This window comes from Rhipicephalus microplus, chromosome 1 (assembly GCF_043290135.1).
Source record: "Rhipicephalus microplus isolate Deutch F79 chromosome 1, USDA_Rmic, whole genome shotgun sequence".
NCBI classification, from domain to species: domain Eukaryota; kingdom Metazoa; phylum Arthropoda; class Arachnida; order Ixodida; family Ixodidae; genus Rhipicephalus; species Rhipicephalus microplus.
The window spans coordinates 301728525-301747285 of record NC_134700.1 but is presented as its reverse complement, the minus strand read 5'-3'; the positions used below and the strand labels follow the sequence as shown (position 1 = coordinate 301747285).

At 46.4% G+C, this 18761-nt stretch overlaps 1 protein-coding gene across 2 annotated transcripts in view; it reads left to right on the top strand.

The window, feature by feature from the left end:
* Nucleotides 1–18761, top strand: part of IntS14 (integrator complex subunit 14) — a 36394-nt gene that overhangs the window by 3178 nt on the left and 14455 nt on the right. For both annotated transcript variants that reach the window (XM_037412231.2, XM_037412232.2), the window contains 2 exons: nucleotides 8126–8296; nucleotides 12429–12782. In XM_037412231.2, the coding sequence (XP_037268128.1) occupies nucleotides 8126–8296; nucleotides 12429–12782 (525 nt within the window). The remainder of the gene's footprint in view (nucleotides 1–8125; nucleotides 8297–12428; nucleotides 12783–18761) is intronic.

Here is an 18761-nt window from a genome sequence, read left to right as displayed (position 1 = left end):
CCCGTTCCCGCCGGTCGCCGTCTTCGCGTCGTCTGTCGCCTTCCTCCTATCAGCTGGGAAACAAGCTGGTGCGGCCGATGGAGGTGCGGTAGCGGGACTGTCAGTTTTGCCAATTCCTCCTTCTGCTGTGATATTGATGAACAAAGTGCGCGTGTGTATAAACGGTGTAGACACTCTTGCTTTTTAGACACTGGTGCTTCAATTTCAGTTATCAGTCTTCGTTTCAAGCATCGTTTCTTTGTCCTCAAAGTATGTTGCCCGTTGCCATAGTTGACGATTTTTCAACTCTCCTCATCGATGTGCTTTTGTTGTCTGAAGATGTGACGATCCCTGGACGGACAGCAATGTTTGTTTCCGTATGCTCTTCTCACGTCCGCTCAGGACTCTGCACTGGACTTGCCGAGCCTGATCATACAAACGCCATCAAGAAGAGTGCGTTGGTGCCACGGTCTGTCCTTACAGTCATCGATAGACATGCTTGTTTGTGGATGCTCAACGCAGCATGAGAGCCTGTTATCCTACCAGCCAGATTTAAACTGGGAATGTTTGAGGAGCAGGCCACAGTTAACGTCAGAATGGTCTCAGAGTCTCCAGCCATCAGTCAGACTGCGCCCAACTACTCAGCCGAGATGAAACGCATGATCAATAAGTCGTTGCCATCTTCCGAGCAGGATGTCCTTGAGAAGGTGCTTACACGCTACGTGGGAGTCTTTGATTTCGCTCTAAACAAGCGTTCCATGTGGACCGAATCCTGTATGCACCACCGCATCAACACGGGAGATGCTACACCGATAAGCCAGAAACCCTATCGCGTATCCCCATTAGAGAGGACAGTGATTGCCGATCAGGTCAACGACATGCTGCAGAACGGCGGTATTCAATAGTCAAGTAGTCCATGGGCAGCTCCTGTTATATTGGTAAAAAAAAAAGACAACTCTTGGCGATTTTGTGTCTACTACCGCCGTCTCAACACCGTCACAAAGAAAGACTTGTATCCGCTACCACGCATCGATGATGCTGTTGATTGCCTGCACTCGGCCGCATACTTTTTGTCCATTGAACTAAGGTCTGGATACTGGCAGATACCAATGCATCTGTCTGACAGAAGACTGCTTTTGTCACGCCTGATGGGTTATTCAAATTTAACGTTATGCCGTTTGACTTTATAATGCCCCAGCTATCTTTGAGAGATTCATGGACTCCATCCTTCACTGTCTCAAATTGGAAATATGTATGTGTTATCTCGATGATGTAATTATTTTTGGCAAGACATTCCACGAGCACAACCATCGGCATAGCATTGTTCTAGATTGTCTCAAACAGGCTGGTCTCGTTTTAAACGCAAGGAAGTGTCATTTTGGTGAGCATCAAGCCCCTGCGCTCGGATATCTAGTTAACAGGGACGGTACACGGACAGACCCGCAAAAGATCCATGCTGTCCGAGACTTTAAGCGACCAACGTCTGTGAAAGATCTCCGTAGCTTTGTGGGCCTGTGTTCTTATTTTCGCCGGTTGATTAAAGACTTCGCCCAGCTTGCTCATCTTCTGACACAGTTGCTCCACAAAAACGCCCCATTCCGATGAACCATTGTGTGTGAGGCTGCTTTCGAGCAGCTGAAGTATTTGCTTACTTCCGGGCCTCTCTTGCGCCATTTCGTCCCGGAGGTACTCACGGAACTGCATACGGATGCTAGTAGTATCGGTGTTGGTGCCGTGCTAGTTCATTATCATGACAGCCGCCAGCACGTCGTGGCGTATGCAAGTCGTACTTTGACCAAGACGGAGAGGAATTGTACGATCACTGAACTGGAATGTCTTGCAGTTGTTTTTTACCGTTCAAAAGTTCAGACCATATTTGTACGGCCGGCAATTCAAGATCGTCACAGATCATCATTCTCTTTGTTGGCTTGTCGGACGTGACCCAGCTAGCTGGTTGGCTCGTTGGGTCTTACGGCTGCAAGAATATAATTATTCTGTGACCTACAAGAGCGGTTGATGTCATGCAGATGCTGACTGCTTATTTCATTTTCCATCTCCGACTGTGGATGCTGATGATGATGATTTCGATAACTACCTGGCTGCAATCTCCTCCAACTTCCCAAACTTAGACGTCTTCCGTCTCGAGCAACAGCTGACCCTTCGCTGAAACCAATTATCGATGTGGCTCGTAGCTCCAAACATGCCACGCCATTGGTGATTCATAACGCCCTACTATATCCCAAGAATTACTCCAGCCATGGTTCCACACTACTCCTCGTCGTGCCAGACTGCCTGCGTCTTGCGGTATTCCAAGCCATGCATGATAACATTACGTCTGGGCACCTTGGATTTGTCTGAACGCTTCACCGTATCCGACGTTTTTACTGGCCTCGACTCTGGAAGACCACCAAGCATTGCATCGCAAGTTGTGATCTCTGCCAGCGCCACAAACAACCTACCACGCCATTGGCTGGCCATCTGCAACCGGTTAAGCCACTGACATCACCATTCGAAAAAGTTGGCATAGGTTTACTAGGCCCTTTCCCCAAGTCTACCACCGGCCGCCACATAGATTACCTGAAGCGGTACATTTAAGCACACATATAACGGCCCCACTTAAAATGAACTTTCGCTTAAAACGAACAATATCCGTGTGACCGTGAAAATATACATTGGTTCAATGGCACAAAATCGCACTTACAACGAACGTCTCCGAGCGCCATTGGTTGGTTACAGCGAAACGAGTGAACGGTCTGCCGACTTCCTGGGAAAACAATTTCGACCACCGATGGCGAGGTGCCCACACATTCTTATTGTTAAACGCCGACCCTGCCTCCGCGACCCTCTAGTTGCCGCTCTCCCCAACTGCTTTTTGTTACGCACCCCTCCGTCCTTTGCCCCCCCCCCCTCTCCCCGCTACTCTGAGCACCCCGCATCGCCAGAAGAGGCCCATGTTTTCACACTGCCACCCATCTTTCGAAGACCGGTCGGCCATCTACCCTGTTTTTGATCGCTGGTACTGTCGTCGGCCTAGGGTGACCAGACCATTTGCCTACATCGTAGGCCACTGACTGTATCCAATAGTCTGCGTCGAGTGCACGCGCGTATGCTACCCCACCGACTTTGATAGTTTGCAATTCGTTTTGTGTTTAAGACTTGTTCTCGCTCACTTCTCACTCGGCTCAGCATGCCTTCCGCGCGCATGCAAAAGCGCGAAAACGGCTGTTAATTTGCGCGGAACGAATCGTGAAACATCGAAGTTCGTGACGCCACGCAAACCTGCCGGCGCAACAAAACGTTTTTTTGACCGCGGCCGCCGATTTTTCGAACACCGCCGCGCGCACCGATCCAGGCGGTCGTTCTTTGACTCCTGCGCGCGCAGGCACTCTTTTAAAGTTTTTTTATGTGCGAGTTTCGCGGACCTTTCAAGCAAGCTACCCAACCTGCCTCCTTCCCGTGTGTGGTGGTGGTAGTGGTTAGAAGATGAGAAAAGACACCTAATTTCTGCAACCCGGTCGGGAGCACGGCGCAGTGCCTACCCGTGTGTTTTGGTTTTTAAGGTCACCCTCTCGCCGCATCTTTCCCTCTCTTTATCGCAACTACTTGTTCTTCTCTCGCAAATCAGTCTCCTCTCTTGATCACAACCCCTTCGCCCTTCTCCACCGCTCCTCGACTGGCTCGAATTACTTTCGTTTTCTGACTGGAAACTGGCTCAGAGCAGTTCCACGCGTACTGGCATGTGTGTGGCCTGTGCGCGTCTTGCTCGCTCTTGGTGTGCGTGTGTGGTCATGATAGTCGACGGGAGGACTAGCATGGTTTTTCCTGCTGCTCAACAAAACGTCGAAAGTGTGACCGCTTGGTTTGAGCGTAATTTGCGCGTTAGGTACCGCATTGCGGAGCGTCTGCTCATAGCTGTTGACCACCTGGCAGCCAACTTGCCGTTTCGGGCCTCCCTGTATTCAGCTTTGGAGATGGTGAATATTTTGTGGGCGGGGATGACGACTACATGCGCGCGAAACTGTTTTCGCGAGGCCATCGACGTCGGGCCCGATGCCGAGCCTGAAGCTTCCGAACGGCGGCGGCAATTTGTGGCAGGGGGTCGTCGACTCCGACCTGGCAGAGCGGGTGGGACATCTGTTGGGATGGTTTAATTACGGCCAATGATGATGCCGACACTGCGGAACCGTGCACGAATTTAGGCATTGTGAATGAAGTACGTGGCGAGAATGATGTGAAGGAATCGGGTTGCGAGAACGACGAAGCTTCGGAGCCAGTGCCTCATGCAGCTTATGCCACGGGCCTCGGCGAACGAGCACCCTGCCATTTTAAATGAACTCGAGACCACCCTTATCGCTTCTGCTTTTCGAAACACGTGCATCACGGACTTTTTGGGGTAAAATGTGTCATGGTTTCTTCTGCACTCAATTATACTCCGTCACGAAGCCTCTCGAGTGGTGATAAGTGATCGCGGCTGGCTGTTTACCGCTGACATTGTCGAAGAGTTGCTACGGCTTTGTGGTGCCAGTATCGGCATTCCACGCCATACCACCCTCAGACCAACCGCCTCACTGAGCGCACCAATCGTACCATCGTCAACATGCTTTCAATGTACGTCGCGGCGGATCACAAGAACTGAAATGTCGTATTACCTTTCGTTACATACGCCTTTAATACCGCGAAACACGAGGTCACAGGTACGCCTTTCTTCCTCCTCTATGCTCGTCATCCCCAAAGTTTCCTTGACACCATACTTCCTTTTTCGAAGAACGAAAACTCCAGTGTCGTGCAGACTTTGTGTCGCGCCGAAGAAGCTCTTGACTTGCTCAGCTCCGAACTCTCTTCGCCCACGCTCGCGCGAAAGACCCTTACGACGCAAAACGCCCGCCTGTGACTTTCGCTATGGGTGTTATTGTCTGGCTGCGGATGCCCGTTCGAAAGAAGGGACTTTGTCAGAAGCTTCTTTCCAAGTACTCAGGACCATTCGTCATTACTCAGTGCTTGAGTGACGTAACTTACGTTGTTGCGAAAGTGACAGTTCAGAACCGGCATTCTCGTAAGACGCAAATTGTGCACATTGCCCAATTGAAGCCCTATAACAACCGATCGCTTCTACTCGCTCGTGAGCTTCGTCTTGCCCGGAGGAATATGTAACGCAGACTGAAAGAGCAAGAAAGAAGGAGGGGTAGGATGCTCTCGAGTGACGGTGATTCGGCAGTAACGGTTGAGCGCTGGCATTTTCAGTGTAAATAAACCCATCACATCCGTAACAATGTTTTATAATAAATATTATTAATGAGATGCTTCGACGATGCTTTAAACTTCAATCGGTGTATGGCAAATTTTGTATCTGCTCTTAAAGCACCTATAGCTGTTACAAACTAACACTTTTTCCGCTCTGGAAACACTTATTGCAGCTCCAACACAGTACTTTTACTGCTTCAAGGTATGCTCCAAAAAGTGAAAAGTCACTTCCATCACTGCACTAACACCCCCCGCCCCGCTTAACTGCTAGACGTTCAAGAAATGGCTGATGGAAGAGTGAGCCTGAGCATGCTCCCAAGACATTAGTTTGTGTGTTTAGGGCAAGTACTGAATAGTGTCTCACACACATTTTTTTTTTTTGTACAATACAAACATTGTTCACTCATTTAGTACTATAGTTATAGGCTGTGCAAGGTTTAGCCAACTGCGGCATTTATAAGGTTCAATTACTGCTTCGTTGTAGCAAACATTGTTCACTCATTTAGTACTACAGTTATAGGCTGTGCAAGGTTTAGCCAACTGCGGCATTTATAAGGTTCAATTACTGCTTCGTTGTAGCTGCTGCATGGCCACAACCATGATCACTGGGCTAATGGACCCTCCCATCTGAAGTGAAGGTACGGGGTAGGTCTAAATAGTTGAGAATTGAACTGGGTTAGAGTTTATTCAACCAATGGATCAAGTAGGATTTCGTACAGGCTACTCCACAATAGACCATATTCACACTATCAATCAGGTAATAGATAAATTTGCGCTTTTGCAGATTACAAGAAGGTATTTGACTCAGTCGAGACATCAGCAGTAATGCAGGCACTGTAGAATCAGGGCATCGAAGACTTTAGAAAAACATACTGGAAGAAATCAACAGTGGATCCTCAGCCACCATAGTTCTCCATAAAGAAAGCGACACAATCCCAATAAAGAAGGCTGTAAGGCAGGGATATACAATCTCTCCAATGCTATTTATTCACCACTTGTTTACAGGAGTTATTCAGGGCCCTAGACTGGGAAGAGTTAGGGATAACAGTTAATGTAGAACACCTTCGTAACCTGTGATTCGCTGATGACAGTGCCTTGATAAGTAACTCGGAGGACGAATTACAGGTCATGATTACTGAACTGGACATGGAGAGCAGAAAAGTAGGTCTTAAAATTGATATGCACAAAACTAAAGTGATATGCAACAGTCTCTGCAGAAAACAACACTTTTTGGTAGGTGGAGAGACGCTGGAAGTTGTAAAGGAATATGTCTACTTAGGGACAGGTAGTAACCAAGGAGCCGAACCATCAGAGTGAAATAACTAGGAGAATAAGTAGGTGGTGGATCACATTTGGCAAGCATTCTGAAATCATGAATGGTAATCTGCTACTAACCCTCAAATGGAAGGTATATAACAGCTGCATCTTGCCAGTACTTATCTACGAAGCAGAAACCTGGAGGCTTACAAAGAGGGTCCAGCTTAAATTGAGGACGATGCAGCGAGCGACGCAAAGGATAATGATAGATGTAACCTTAAGAGACGAGAAGAGGGCAGAGTGGGTCAGGGAGGAAATCGGGGTTAAGGGTATCATATTTGAAATCAAGAAAAAGAAATGGACATTGGCCGGACACGTAGCACATAGGCAGGATAACTGCTGGTTATTAAGAGTAACTGACTGGATTCCTAGAGAAAGCAAATGCACAAAGGGGAGACAGAAAGTTAGGTGGGCCGATGAGATTAAAACGTTTGTGTGTATAACGTGGCAACGGAAAGCACAAGACCGGGTTGATTGATGGATGATGGGAGAGGCCTTTGCCCTGCAGGGGGCATAGTCAAGCTGATGATGAATCACGGTCAATGAATTGTTCAACTTCTGGACATGTAATCATTTAATAATTATGAATTCGGTATTCCAGCTCCCATTGCTCATAATAGCACCTTTTGGCTGCATATATCTGCGCGGGATCATTCGCATGCCGCTCCACGGCTACATTCCGTAAACATCTGCTTGGTAATACCTACGCTGTTTGCAATATTCCTTCAGCATTTCATGCAGAGAGATACATGCAGGTGCGTCCAGACATGCATAGTAATTATGATGTAATATTAGTCAGCAAGCGGGTCATATTTTCTTTTTATCTTTCGTTTGGTGCTCCCACTGCACCAACGAACAGCGGGCGGCGTAAAACAGCTGGCGCACCCGTCAGATTCAGCATACGAACTTTTGCCATAGTGTTCGCGTGCCCGTGGTGGAATCTGAGATTGCTTGAAAATGGTCTATTATAGTTTGTCCAGAACCAATGAATTGAAAGAACCTGCATGTCTTGCGTTCGTCCTTTTTTTTATTTTCTCGACTACACATCCACTAGGGCTGATGAGATGCTTGCCATCTTCAAGAGCGACAACGCGACAGTTTATCTGAACCTAGCACATCAACAGGTGCACACTTTCAGATCTGAAGGTGTAAACAGGGCCCCCACTAATAATTTCTACTGAGGAATTTCGCAAAAGAACAAATCTGCGTTAAGGATATCATAGCTGAAATCAAGAAGAAATGGACACGGGCCTGGCACGTAGCACGTAGGCAAGATAACCACTGGTCCTTAAGGGTAACATAATGGATTTTCAGAGAAGGCAAATGCACAAAAGGGAAAGTTAGGGGTCCGATGAGATTAAATAGCTTGCGGGTATAACGTGGCAACGGAAAGCACAAGACCGTGTTGATTAGCGGATCATGGGAGAGGCCTTTTCCCTGCAGTGGGTGTAGACAGGCTGATGATAATGATAAAAGAAAACGACCAGCATAGTAAAAAGTCACCTCAGTAACGATTTGTCTGTAGTGTCCTTATGTTCAGTTGTGCCTTTACCTAGTAAAAAACAAAACTGTGTCTTTTTTGATGCAGGTGGTGTTCTCGTCACTTTGGGAACTGATGGTGCCATTCACACGTGACACGGAGAGCATCAAGGCAACCTTAGCGCAGATGGAATGCCATGACCGCACCGATCTGAACCTTGGCTTGCAAGGAGCGCGGCAAGTGCTTCTTGACGAATGGGGATCTGCAATGCCATCGCAGGTTGTTGTCGTGGCACATACATTGACACTCACAGTTTATCAGTGTCCCCTTTCTCATGATGCACCTTGTGTGAGGAATACATTCTATGCAGAATGTACACTGTCATTCTTTATCGAAGGGAACATGCGAACGCGTGGCCTGCGCTCTGCGGCAGCTGCCTACAGCACCATCAACCGACAAATGAAAAAAGCATGTTCGCTTTTCGCGTCATCTATGGCCAAGCAAGTTAATGAGTTATGGACGGTAGACACGCACTGCTAGAATACGTTCCCTGATCGCTCGCGCGGCTAGTGATATCGGGCGATTACTGCAGCTTGCGCCGTGGTCGCAAACAATGTTTGATATGTTGGCAGTGGACTACGCACTGCAGGCGTAAGCAGAGAGAGAGTGCAATCTAGCAGCACTTGTCTACCCACCATTACTCGTTATTATTTTTTTCAGCAACAGGTGACGCTGAAAGCGAACGTGTTTACTTTTGCTGTCGGTTGATGTTGCTGTAGGCAGCCGCCGCAGAGGGCAGGCCACATGTTCGCGTGTTCCCTTTCATAAAGGATGACAGTGTACTTTTGTGTTCATGTACGAGTGTATAATGATGTAATGCACGTGATACATTATGCCTTGAACATAATTATATGCTAGAAAGAAGATTAGCTGCTCAATACAAGAGGGGGCATATTTATAGGTTTCCAGAGCTTGTTATTGTCACAGTGCATATTTCAATAACTCCAGTACCATAGTCTGAGCTGTTTGTACTTTACTTGAGTTCACTGATTGGATGTTCCAGCATCAGACAACACTAAACGTACAAATACATTTTTCTTTAGAAGAACCAAGTAGGGAGGTTGTACTTATACAGGCCGGGCCAGCCTTTGTAAGGAATATTGTGTCATAATTTTATGGATGCTTTTATATACACGAACATCAAAGGGGTGGTTGTGTGTTTTTTTACTGCTCCTGTAGTCAGCTTAGAAGCAGGGGGGGCACTGTGATGAACGCCGCCTGCAGGGGCTAAGTAAAACTTTGTTTACATTTATAACCCTGCAGGGAAACCTGTGCATGCCTGTGCTCAATACAGATCTGCTGTGACAACGTTCATTGTCCTTCCTACGTCAGTGCTGATGTGCTTGCAATGGGCCTCGATCAGGAGAATGAGTCTTTAAGTACACTTTAGAAGTGAATTAAAATATTTTCTAAACGCTTAGTGTGTTCGGCCATTCGTGTGGAGTGTCCTTGCTTACAGAGGAAACCCACAAGAGACTTGCTACAGCCTCTACATTTGATGGCACCACTTTTTTAAGCAGATCAGCTTGGGGCAGAGAAAAAATTATCTTAGGCCACAGTGTAATTCAAACAAGAAAGAATTCAGTATACAACAAATGGCGATATGATCAACTAGCTTATTGCACAGTAAATCTAACAAAGGCAAATTTCTTTTTCTGGTAATATCAATATGCATGCTTACAGTGGTTATAGCATTTAACAAATGTAGTTACATTTGTACTCAGAATCAGATTATCAGACGAATCCCCAACACAATTGTTGGGGATCCGTCATGTGAAAAGCTGCATCATACAGCTTGAATGTGCCCGAAGGCCGTCAGATAGCAGCAGTAACATCAAAATTAACATTCATACATGTAAGTATATATCCAGGAAAAAAATCCACAATTTTTATGGAATTGAAAAAAGGGACATATTGAATAACACTTCCAAACATGATATTTATAAAAATACAAATTTAATACATTTAGAAAGAGGAAATGTCTTAATGCATTACTATACACAAAAAGCAATGGAAGTTACAACATGAAAAAAAATGACTTGTATGAACATGGCTGTGATGCATAATGGTATAATACAATTTTTATCGAAACAATGAGGGAGAAAGACCATAAAAAGGAAAAAAAGTGTATAAGTTGAAAAACTATTTTCTCTATCCCTTCATGCATACTTGCAAAAGTATTCTCAAATTTGTTTGGGTGTCAGAATATTTGGAATGAATCCTTCCCTTTCCAATTTATTTAGTATTTAGTATCGAAGGTAGGCTATGCCTCAGAGATTGCATAAGGTAATTTGTGCGCCTGTATGGTACGGACCACGTGTTGTGGCTTCGAGTGTGCGAGTGACTATTTTTGTATTCAAGCCGTGATGTATATTCTTAAAAGGATTTGATATTCTCGGAGCCAAAAAAATGAATATAGAAGTCTGTATTCGTAGAGACTTGTCACACGTAATATCTTATGTTTTTGAAAAAATGGCACAGTGGAATAAATATTAGGTACATGTGCAATCTGTCAAAGCGTGCATTTTTGAAGTTGAAGAAGTACACGAGTGTTGCCTTTTGTGGTGAGGGCTTACACGAACGCGCTATTGTTGAGATGCTGTTCATACAGGGTGTACTATATCTGCAATTTTACCCTCTTTGGAAAAAGATGTCAACAGGGAGATAGCACACCAGCGGGCGGCACATGGCAGTGAGTTTGCAAGTAGTTCCACATGATGGGTCTAATTCATATCTTGTGAAAGCGTAACACCTAATACTTTGTAGTTCATCAGAATTTCAATTGGCGTACTATCTAAAAATAATTCTTCAGTGAAATAAGGCCGTCTCCCTCTAGCCCTGAATAATATGGCTTTTGATTTTGAACTGTTAACTGTTAGCACATTATTACGAGACCATGTTGACAAGTTAGAAAGAACACCGTGGGATTTCTGCAACACATCATCAAGTTCATGGCCAAAGGCAAACAAATTTGTATCCTGAGTGTATAGCACAATGGATGCATCTCTAACAATTAGAGCGATATCATTTACATAGACGGTATTGGTCGCAATACGCTACCCTGCAGTACTCCCACTTTAATTTCACGATATGAGGAGCAAAATGTTTCAATAGCAATGAACTGAGTCCGCCCAAAAAGGTATGACCGAAACAACAAGTTAGTAACACCACGGATAATGCTATGGATGTGACTTAACTATACAGTAGACTCTCAGTAAATGGAAATCTGTTAAACGGAACTTTGGTACTATCGCCTCTGCAATGCTTGGTTTCGTGCTTGTATTCTGCACCCATGTTTATCTCTCAGTAAACAGAATGGGGAATGATACTGAAGGCAAGGAAAACGGTAGCCATAAGTTTTTTAAACAATAAAAAAAGCCTATTAATTTCACATACAAATGAAGAAAGTCGGAAATCATCAAAAGTAACCAAGTAAAATACTTGGGAGTTACATTAACATCCAATCTCAGTTGGTAACCACATATAGCGACTATTTCTGCAAAAGCGCGAAGAAAGCTGTCATTTGTGAAGAGAAGACTAAGGAACGCACCTCCTGAGTTCAAACTAACTGCATATAAGACGCTAATTAGACCAGCACTTGAATATGCTGACATAATTTGGAGTCCACATCACAAATTGCTCATAAAATGATCGAGCGAGTTGAAAATTTAGCAGTCCTATTTGTGTTTTCAAATTATCCCCGGCATACCAGAGTTACAGCTCTGTGCAAAAAAAAACGAGCTTAGTTATATTAATCAATGCAGAATAATTTCCAAACTTAAATTTCTGTATCATCTGTTTAATGAGCATTATAAAATATCTGGAACAGAACATCTCCTTCAACCCCTCAAACACTCCTCAATAACTAACCAGTACAAGACAATACGGCTGCCTAAAGGTCACAATGACATTCATAAAAACTCTGTTTTTCCATCATCGATAGCATACTGGAATAGTCTACCATCATATGCGGTGAAATGTGAAACGGTAGAATATTTTGCTCAAGAAATCAGCAATATCTTTTGTTCTGATTAGTGTATTACATTTTTGTATTATGCTCGCATGTGATGTAAACTCTGTATCTTCGAAACTGTAAACTACCATCCAGCATTGAACTGACTTTTTTGGTTGTTTCTTTATGAGATCGTCACTTTCGACAGCATTGCAATGATTTTCTGTATTACCACTCCTGCTTGGACTGAAAAGGTCTGAAGTATACAGAAATAAATAAAAAATAAATAAATAAAACTTCTCTTAAATGGAACACATTTTCTCTGTCCCTTCAGGTTCCATTTAAGTAAGTTTTGATGTTAGTTGCACATGAAAGTTATGCAACGCCATTTTTGCGTAGGTGATCCTGGTCACTGATGGTGCCCTTGGTGGCTGGCGGGGCTGTGAAGATGGTGGCCCAGGACGGCTGCATGTTGTTTGCCTGCACCCAACAAATGGGGCGCCACCACCAGCTCTGAGCCCGCTGGGACGCCTGGCTCAGCGAACCGGTGGTCGTTTGTTCGTTCCTGAAGGGGGCCTGTCAATTCGCAGCGTGCAGCAAGCCTTCCTCAATCTTGCACAGGCACAGTATGCACCTTTTCACGGTGTGTTGCGCTGTGGCCAGCTCTGGTCGAGCGTCAGCCTCTGTCCACCACCAGAACCACACAAGAGGCCACAGGATTTCAGCTGGGTTCAGCCGTCAACTACTATCCAGGTACGGTATATTTGAAAAACTTCAGCATTAGTATTTCGCCATAGCACATTCAACTAGAATAATAAAGATAATCTTTATTTGATCTTGACAACTTCAAGAAAGCTACTCAAGCTAAAGGCGAGCAGCGCCTGACAGGAGCCCCGATACTCGCAACATGTCACAACATTGTATTACATGACATAATGGCAGTTCATTGGCAGTAAACAAAAATGTAAAACTTGTTAGACATATGATATACAATGCATAGGAACACAAAGACTTTCGGATTCGTACGTCCACATAGTTACAGTGAAATCTCGGTTAAACGAACCCCACATTATCGAATGTTTCAGATTAGCGAACCTTTAATAAATCCTGCACCGACTGCTAATAGTTTCAATGTAAAATATTTTTCTACTACGTACTTAAGAATACCAAACTTTTCAGAATGATGAGCGTGTTAATTTAGTTTCATGTTATATTAACAATGCCTCAGTACTACGAACTCATGTTCTGAAATCCGTCGTGACCACAGGAGCGGTACGCAAGCAGACGACAAAGCGAACAGACGCCTTACTTCTCGAAAGACGCAACACGGTGTGGAGGGGGAAAAAAAAAATGAAAGTGTGACTTTTATTTCTTTTTATTGAAACGTTGATGCTGAAGGTTTACAAGGGTAGAGTCTATTTGGACCTCAACAGCTTGGGGTCACGTGGCCCAACATAAACATCACATATGACGTCATTGGTAATGCGTTCGGCTTCAAATGCTACGTCTTGTCAAGCGAGTTTGAGGTCACATGACAAAAAAAAAAAAAAAGAAGAGAAAGGCCCGTTTTGCTTACATTATGGTTCACTTTCACTATTTCAAGTTATTTTACATTCTTGTGGTCGTCATCCACGCTGCGTAGTTCGATAAGTAGGTGCGTTGATTTATAATTTGCTCCATTGTGCCGCGGTGTCCCGTTTTCTTCCGTGTTGCACCTATTCACACCGCGTTTCAACTCAGCCAAATAGTAATATTTGTCAGAGTTTAAAATCCCAAAAGGAGATCAGATTATTAGGGATACCGTAGTGGAGGGCTGAAGCAATTTCAACCATCTGGAGTTCTCTACTGGGCACCTGAATCTGAGCACACGGGTCTCAAACATATTTGCCTCCATTGAAAATGCTACCACCACAGATTCCACCCCACGACCTTCAAATCGATCAGCTAGGCAAGGGACTAGAGCGAGTGGTCGTCTCACTGGCGAGTCGTGTGTTGCCGTGCGTAACGTACCTATAGTACAGATCACTGGTCCGCCCATTTCTCTAAAACACCGAGAAAGCGTGCTCCGGACTGCACTGACGATGTTTTCCAATTGGCACTATTTTGAAAGAGCCAAAATTTTTGCATATGGAAAGCCGCCAAGGTTAAATGCTTAAGTGTGGGCTGTCAACTAGATATCAGAATACATGGCACCAGAGGGTGCCATGTGTTATGTGTATATATGTAAAATCAGAAGTGGCGAGGCAACCGAAAGGCCATCGGGAAGACTTGGGGCTGTACACCTGTAGCCTTCAGTAGATTCCTTTGATATAAAGTGTATGACGCTAAGAGCAAATGCCGCATCATCAAATGCCGGCAAACATGTTCCTAAGTATGTTTGCCGCCCGCCACACAGGGCGTCCACAGGACCGGCCGTTCATGTAGGCTCCCCATACCGCAGAACACCTATATATACTCCCATACACAACACACTTGGCACTCTCCTCGACAAAACTCATTCTTCGCCCCGCCGCGATGGTCTAGTGCCTAAGGTACCCGGCTGCTGACCCGCAGGTCGCGCGATCGAATCCCGGCTGCGGTGGCTCCATTTTTAATAGAGGCGGAAATGTTGTAGGCCCGTGTTCTCAGATTTGGGTGCACGTTAAAGAACCCCAGGTGGTCGAAATTTTCGGAGCCCTCCACTACGGCGTCTCATAATCATATGGTGGTTTTAGGACATTAAACCCCGCACATCTGTCAAGACTCATTACTCTCATGCCTACCAGCATCTCCTCTCTGTACCTACACTACGACACATAATACGTCCACGAGCGCCGCAGAGGAGTGACTTTGGTTGCGTGGGTTTATTTCACCGTGCTCTTTCATCCGACAGGGCGTGCAGCGTGGAAGCGTATTAAGGGAGAACACGGGTCTTAGAAGGCCAAAAATCGCAAAAAAATTGACTTTTTGAAGCTGACGTTTTGCGCTTGTTTGTCTCTTCTCTTGTGTCCCGTTGGTTTGCGCATCCAATTATTTCATTATGAATTTGTACCAACTAGCCCGCCTGTCAACCCTTCTACATTTTCGGAATCTGTACCTATTTTTGCACCTATCTGAGAAGTTTCTAGCTTCTTGTGTCATTATTTCTGGCTCGAAATCAATTTAAAACATCCCTGTGCGATGAACGTGAGTGCAAATCGACGCTAAAATTGCGCTTTTTCCATGCCGAACTGTTGCCGTTACACACGAGCTATCGTGTTCATCTTAGTCTCGTTTGGAAGGGTCGTTTTTCATCTTCGATTTCCCGCCACCGCTGACTCGCCTTGATCAATGCTTTTTAGCAAAAACGCGTAATTGAGAAGCACTAGCGCACGATTCTATTGGCTGCTTGGGGCACGTGACAAGACCTGGGCATCCGATTGGCCAAGGGGCGTTTCCGGTGTCTGCTTTATCATCGTGACGCGCACGGACATGTGCCGTTTTGTCATGGTGCTACTTACTGACTGCCTGAGGCAGTAAAGAAGTTCCGTGCTACAGTAATTTGTGAAGCAAGTGTGGCGGTCGTTCGTTTGCTGTGAACTTCAGAAAGAGCCCCGCTATGGCCCAGGACAACGAGGATAGCAAACCCACTGCGGTCAACGGCGGTCGCCGAGTCACCGGTGTAGCCCTAACTCACGTACGAGCCCGTTGGTTGCCGACAACGTTACTGAGAACAGCAGTGTTTTGCAGCCTCATCAGTTAGAGGACGCCAAGTAAAAATCAGAAGTGAAGCTACAAGAGATATCAATCTTTGTAGTGACCAAACGAAAGCGCAGTCTTATCGCGAATTGCGCCGATGCCGTGGTTCCCCCACCTGAGGAAAGGACCTTTAACTGCGCGGCGGGTCGTCAGAGCGGAGTACGCCGCACGTCGACGAACAAGAGAAAGTCATTCTGTTCGCGGTGAACGTGCTTGCCGCCCCCGCAATGGAGGCTCCTGGCAACAAGTAGACTGGACTGCTTTTATCGATATGTTTGAATCGAAAATGTGGCAGTTTTACGTGAAAAGGAAACTAACACCTTGGCACTTGCATAGCCTCGAAATCGATGAGCAAGGGAGCAACTTTCGTTCGCAACATTTACGGGTAACTCATTCTGGACAAGCCGGAAAATATCGCCGCTTTATTTGCCGGATCGCGGATGACGCGCGATGATGCGCGCCCATTCGTCGCACATCGCCTTCAGTACAATCACTGAACTGATAAGTGGCCTAGCGGGAGACGAGCACACGACGACAACTTGCTACAGGACTAGAATAAACGACACGCTTGTGCAAACAATCAGTCCTATTACATTGATTAACTAAAGTATGTGTGCCATGACATTTTTCACTCCGGAACGGCGAAATGAAGTTTTAACAACATCATTCTCGAAGCACAGATTTCGACCACTTTTTTTTGCTTATTCGGTAAAAGTGGATCTAGGACAGCTAGAGCTATAACTGTTTTTGCACAATATAGCTAAATGTGCACAAAAAACAATGCTGAGAGCTTATTTTTAATGGGCAGCTTCATTTCTTTATTTTAATGTAAAAATTTTTGTATTTGGTTACATGCAATGAATTTTACTGTGCTGTAATTCAAGACGTACTTGTTCAATTTTCGATCAGCTTGCAGCGTTGCACTCATTCGGCTTTCTAGTATCCATATTGTTACGTGAGTAACGAGACAAAGTATTGCGAATATATTCGAAAAATATATTGGCAAGAGCGGTTGCAGCACTGGCCAGTCTGGCTCCGAGCTCGAGCAGCCAGCGAGCCTCATCTTCTTCGTCGGGCGCACACGCGCATTCGCACTATGGTTTGTGGCAGCCTACAGGTAGCATAACCCCCGTCGGCAAAGGCGCCGTCTCGGCGCATCTAGATGTCAAGATCATTGGGCGAGTGGTACTGCTTCAGGCGTGCGACGTGTACGATGTCGCTGGCCCTAGGGGTGGATGAAGACGGCGAGGCAGCAGGAGTGATTTCATAAGTGACGGGAGTCACCTCACGAAGCACTCTGTAGGGCCCTGTGTACCGAGAGAGCAGCTTGTCAGACAGGCCAACGTGCCTGGTCGGAGACCACAGCAGAACCAACGAACCGGGCGAAAAGTGCACATCGCGGTGTCGTTGGTCGTACCGACGCCGTTGGTTTGCTTGGGAGGTCAGAAGGCGAGCACGAGCGGTTTCGCGTGCGTGGGCGGCCCGGCTGATGGCGTCCAGAGCATATTGTGAAGTTGGAGCTGCTGGTAACGGAATCGTCGTATCGAGGGGTAATGTGGGTTCGCGGCCGAACAGCAAGAAAAAAGGGGAGTAACCAGCCGTGTCGTGGCGCGAAGAATTGTAGGCAAATGTCACGTATGGTAAAGCGATGTCCCAGTCAGAGTGATCTGAGGAAACGTACTTTGCAAGCATGTCAGTTAGGGTTCGGTTCAGGCGTTCTGTGAGGCCATTTGTTTGCGGATGGTACGACGTAGTGAGCTTGTGGCGTGTTGCACAAGAGCGTAGAATGTCCGCTATGACTTTCGATAGAAATGTGCGGCCTCGGTCCGTGAGCAGCTGGCGTGGAGCACCATGTTGCAAGATCACGTCGTGTAGAAGAAAATCGGCGACGTCAGTGGCGCAACTTGTTGGAAGGGCGCGTGTGATTGCGTAGCGTGTGGCGTAGTCTGTGGCCACAGCTATCCACCTGTTGCCAGCAGAAGACAGAGGAAAAGGGCCGAGTAAGTCCAAGCCGACGCGAAAGAAAGGTTCAGTAGAAATATCGAGTGGTTGAAGGCGCCCAGCCGGAAGCGTCGATGGTGTTTTGCGGCGCTGACATTCCTCACACGCCGCGACGTATCTTCTGACGGACCGTGCCAGACCTGGCCAATAGAAGCGACGGCGAATCCGGTCGTATGTGCGGGACACACCCAGGTGACCGGCAGTAGGAACGTCATGAAGTTCGTGGAGTACAGCCAAGCGGAGGTGTTTGGGTATGGCAAGCAGCAGAGATGGGCCGTCTGGATGGAAGTTATGCCGGTATAATGTGCCATTCTGGAGTACGAACGAGCGATAGGATCGGTTCGATGGGGAGGAGTCGAGGCGCTCAATGATAGCTCGTAGGGCTGCATCACGGCGTTGCTCGTCGGCTATGTGGTTCAGTTGAGAAACGGAGCACACGCAGGCGTCGTTGTCAGGTATGGTGGCCGATGGGTCAACTGGATAGCGAGAAAGGCAATCGGCGTCCTGGTGCAGGCGTCCAGACTTGTATATCACAGAAAAGGTGTATTCTTGCAGTCGCAGAGCCCAGCGACCAAGTCGACCTGTAGGATCTCTTAAGGATGAAAGCCAGCAGAGCGCGTGGTGGTCGGTGACGACGGAAAAGTGAGTGCCATATAAATATGGACGGAATTTTGAGACCGCCCAGACAAGAGCAAGGCATTCTCGCTCTGTGATCGAATAGTTACGCTCTGCAGGTGTAAGGAGGCGGCTAGCATACGCGATAACGCGGTCGTGTCCCTGTTGGCATTGGGCGAGAACGGCTCCGATACCGTGACCACTGGCATCAGTTCGGACCTCAGTTCGGGCAGATGGGTCAAAGTGGGCGAGGATAGGGGGCGTCGTCAAAAGTGTTATGAGGTGAGAGAAGGCGGCAGCTTGAGTGGACCCCCACGAAAATGGAACGCCTTTCTTCAAAAGATCGGTAAGTGGTTGGGCGATTGCCGCAAAATCTTTCACGAACCGCCTAAAGTAGGA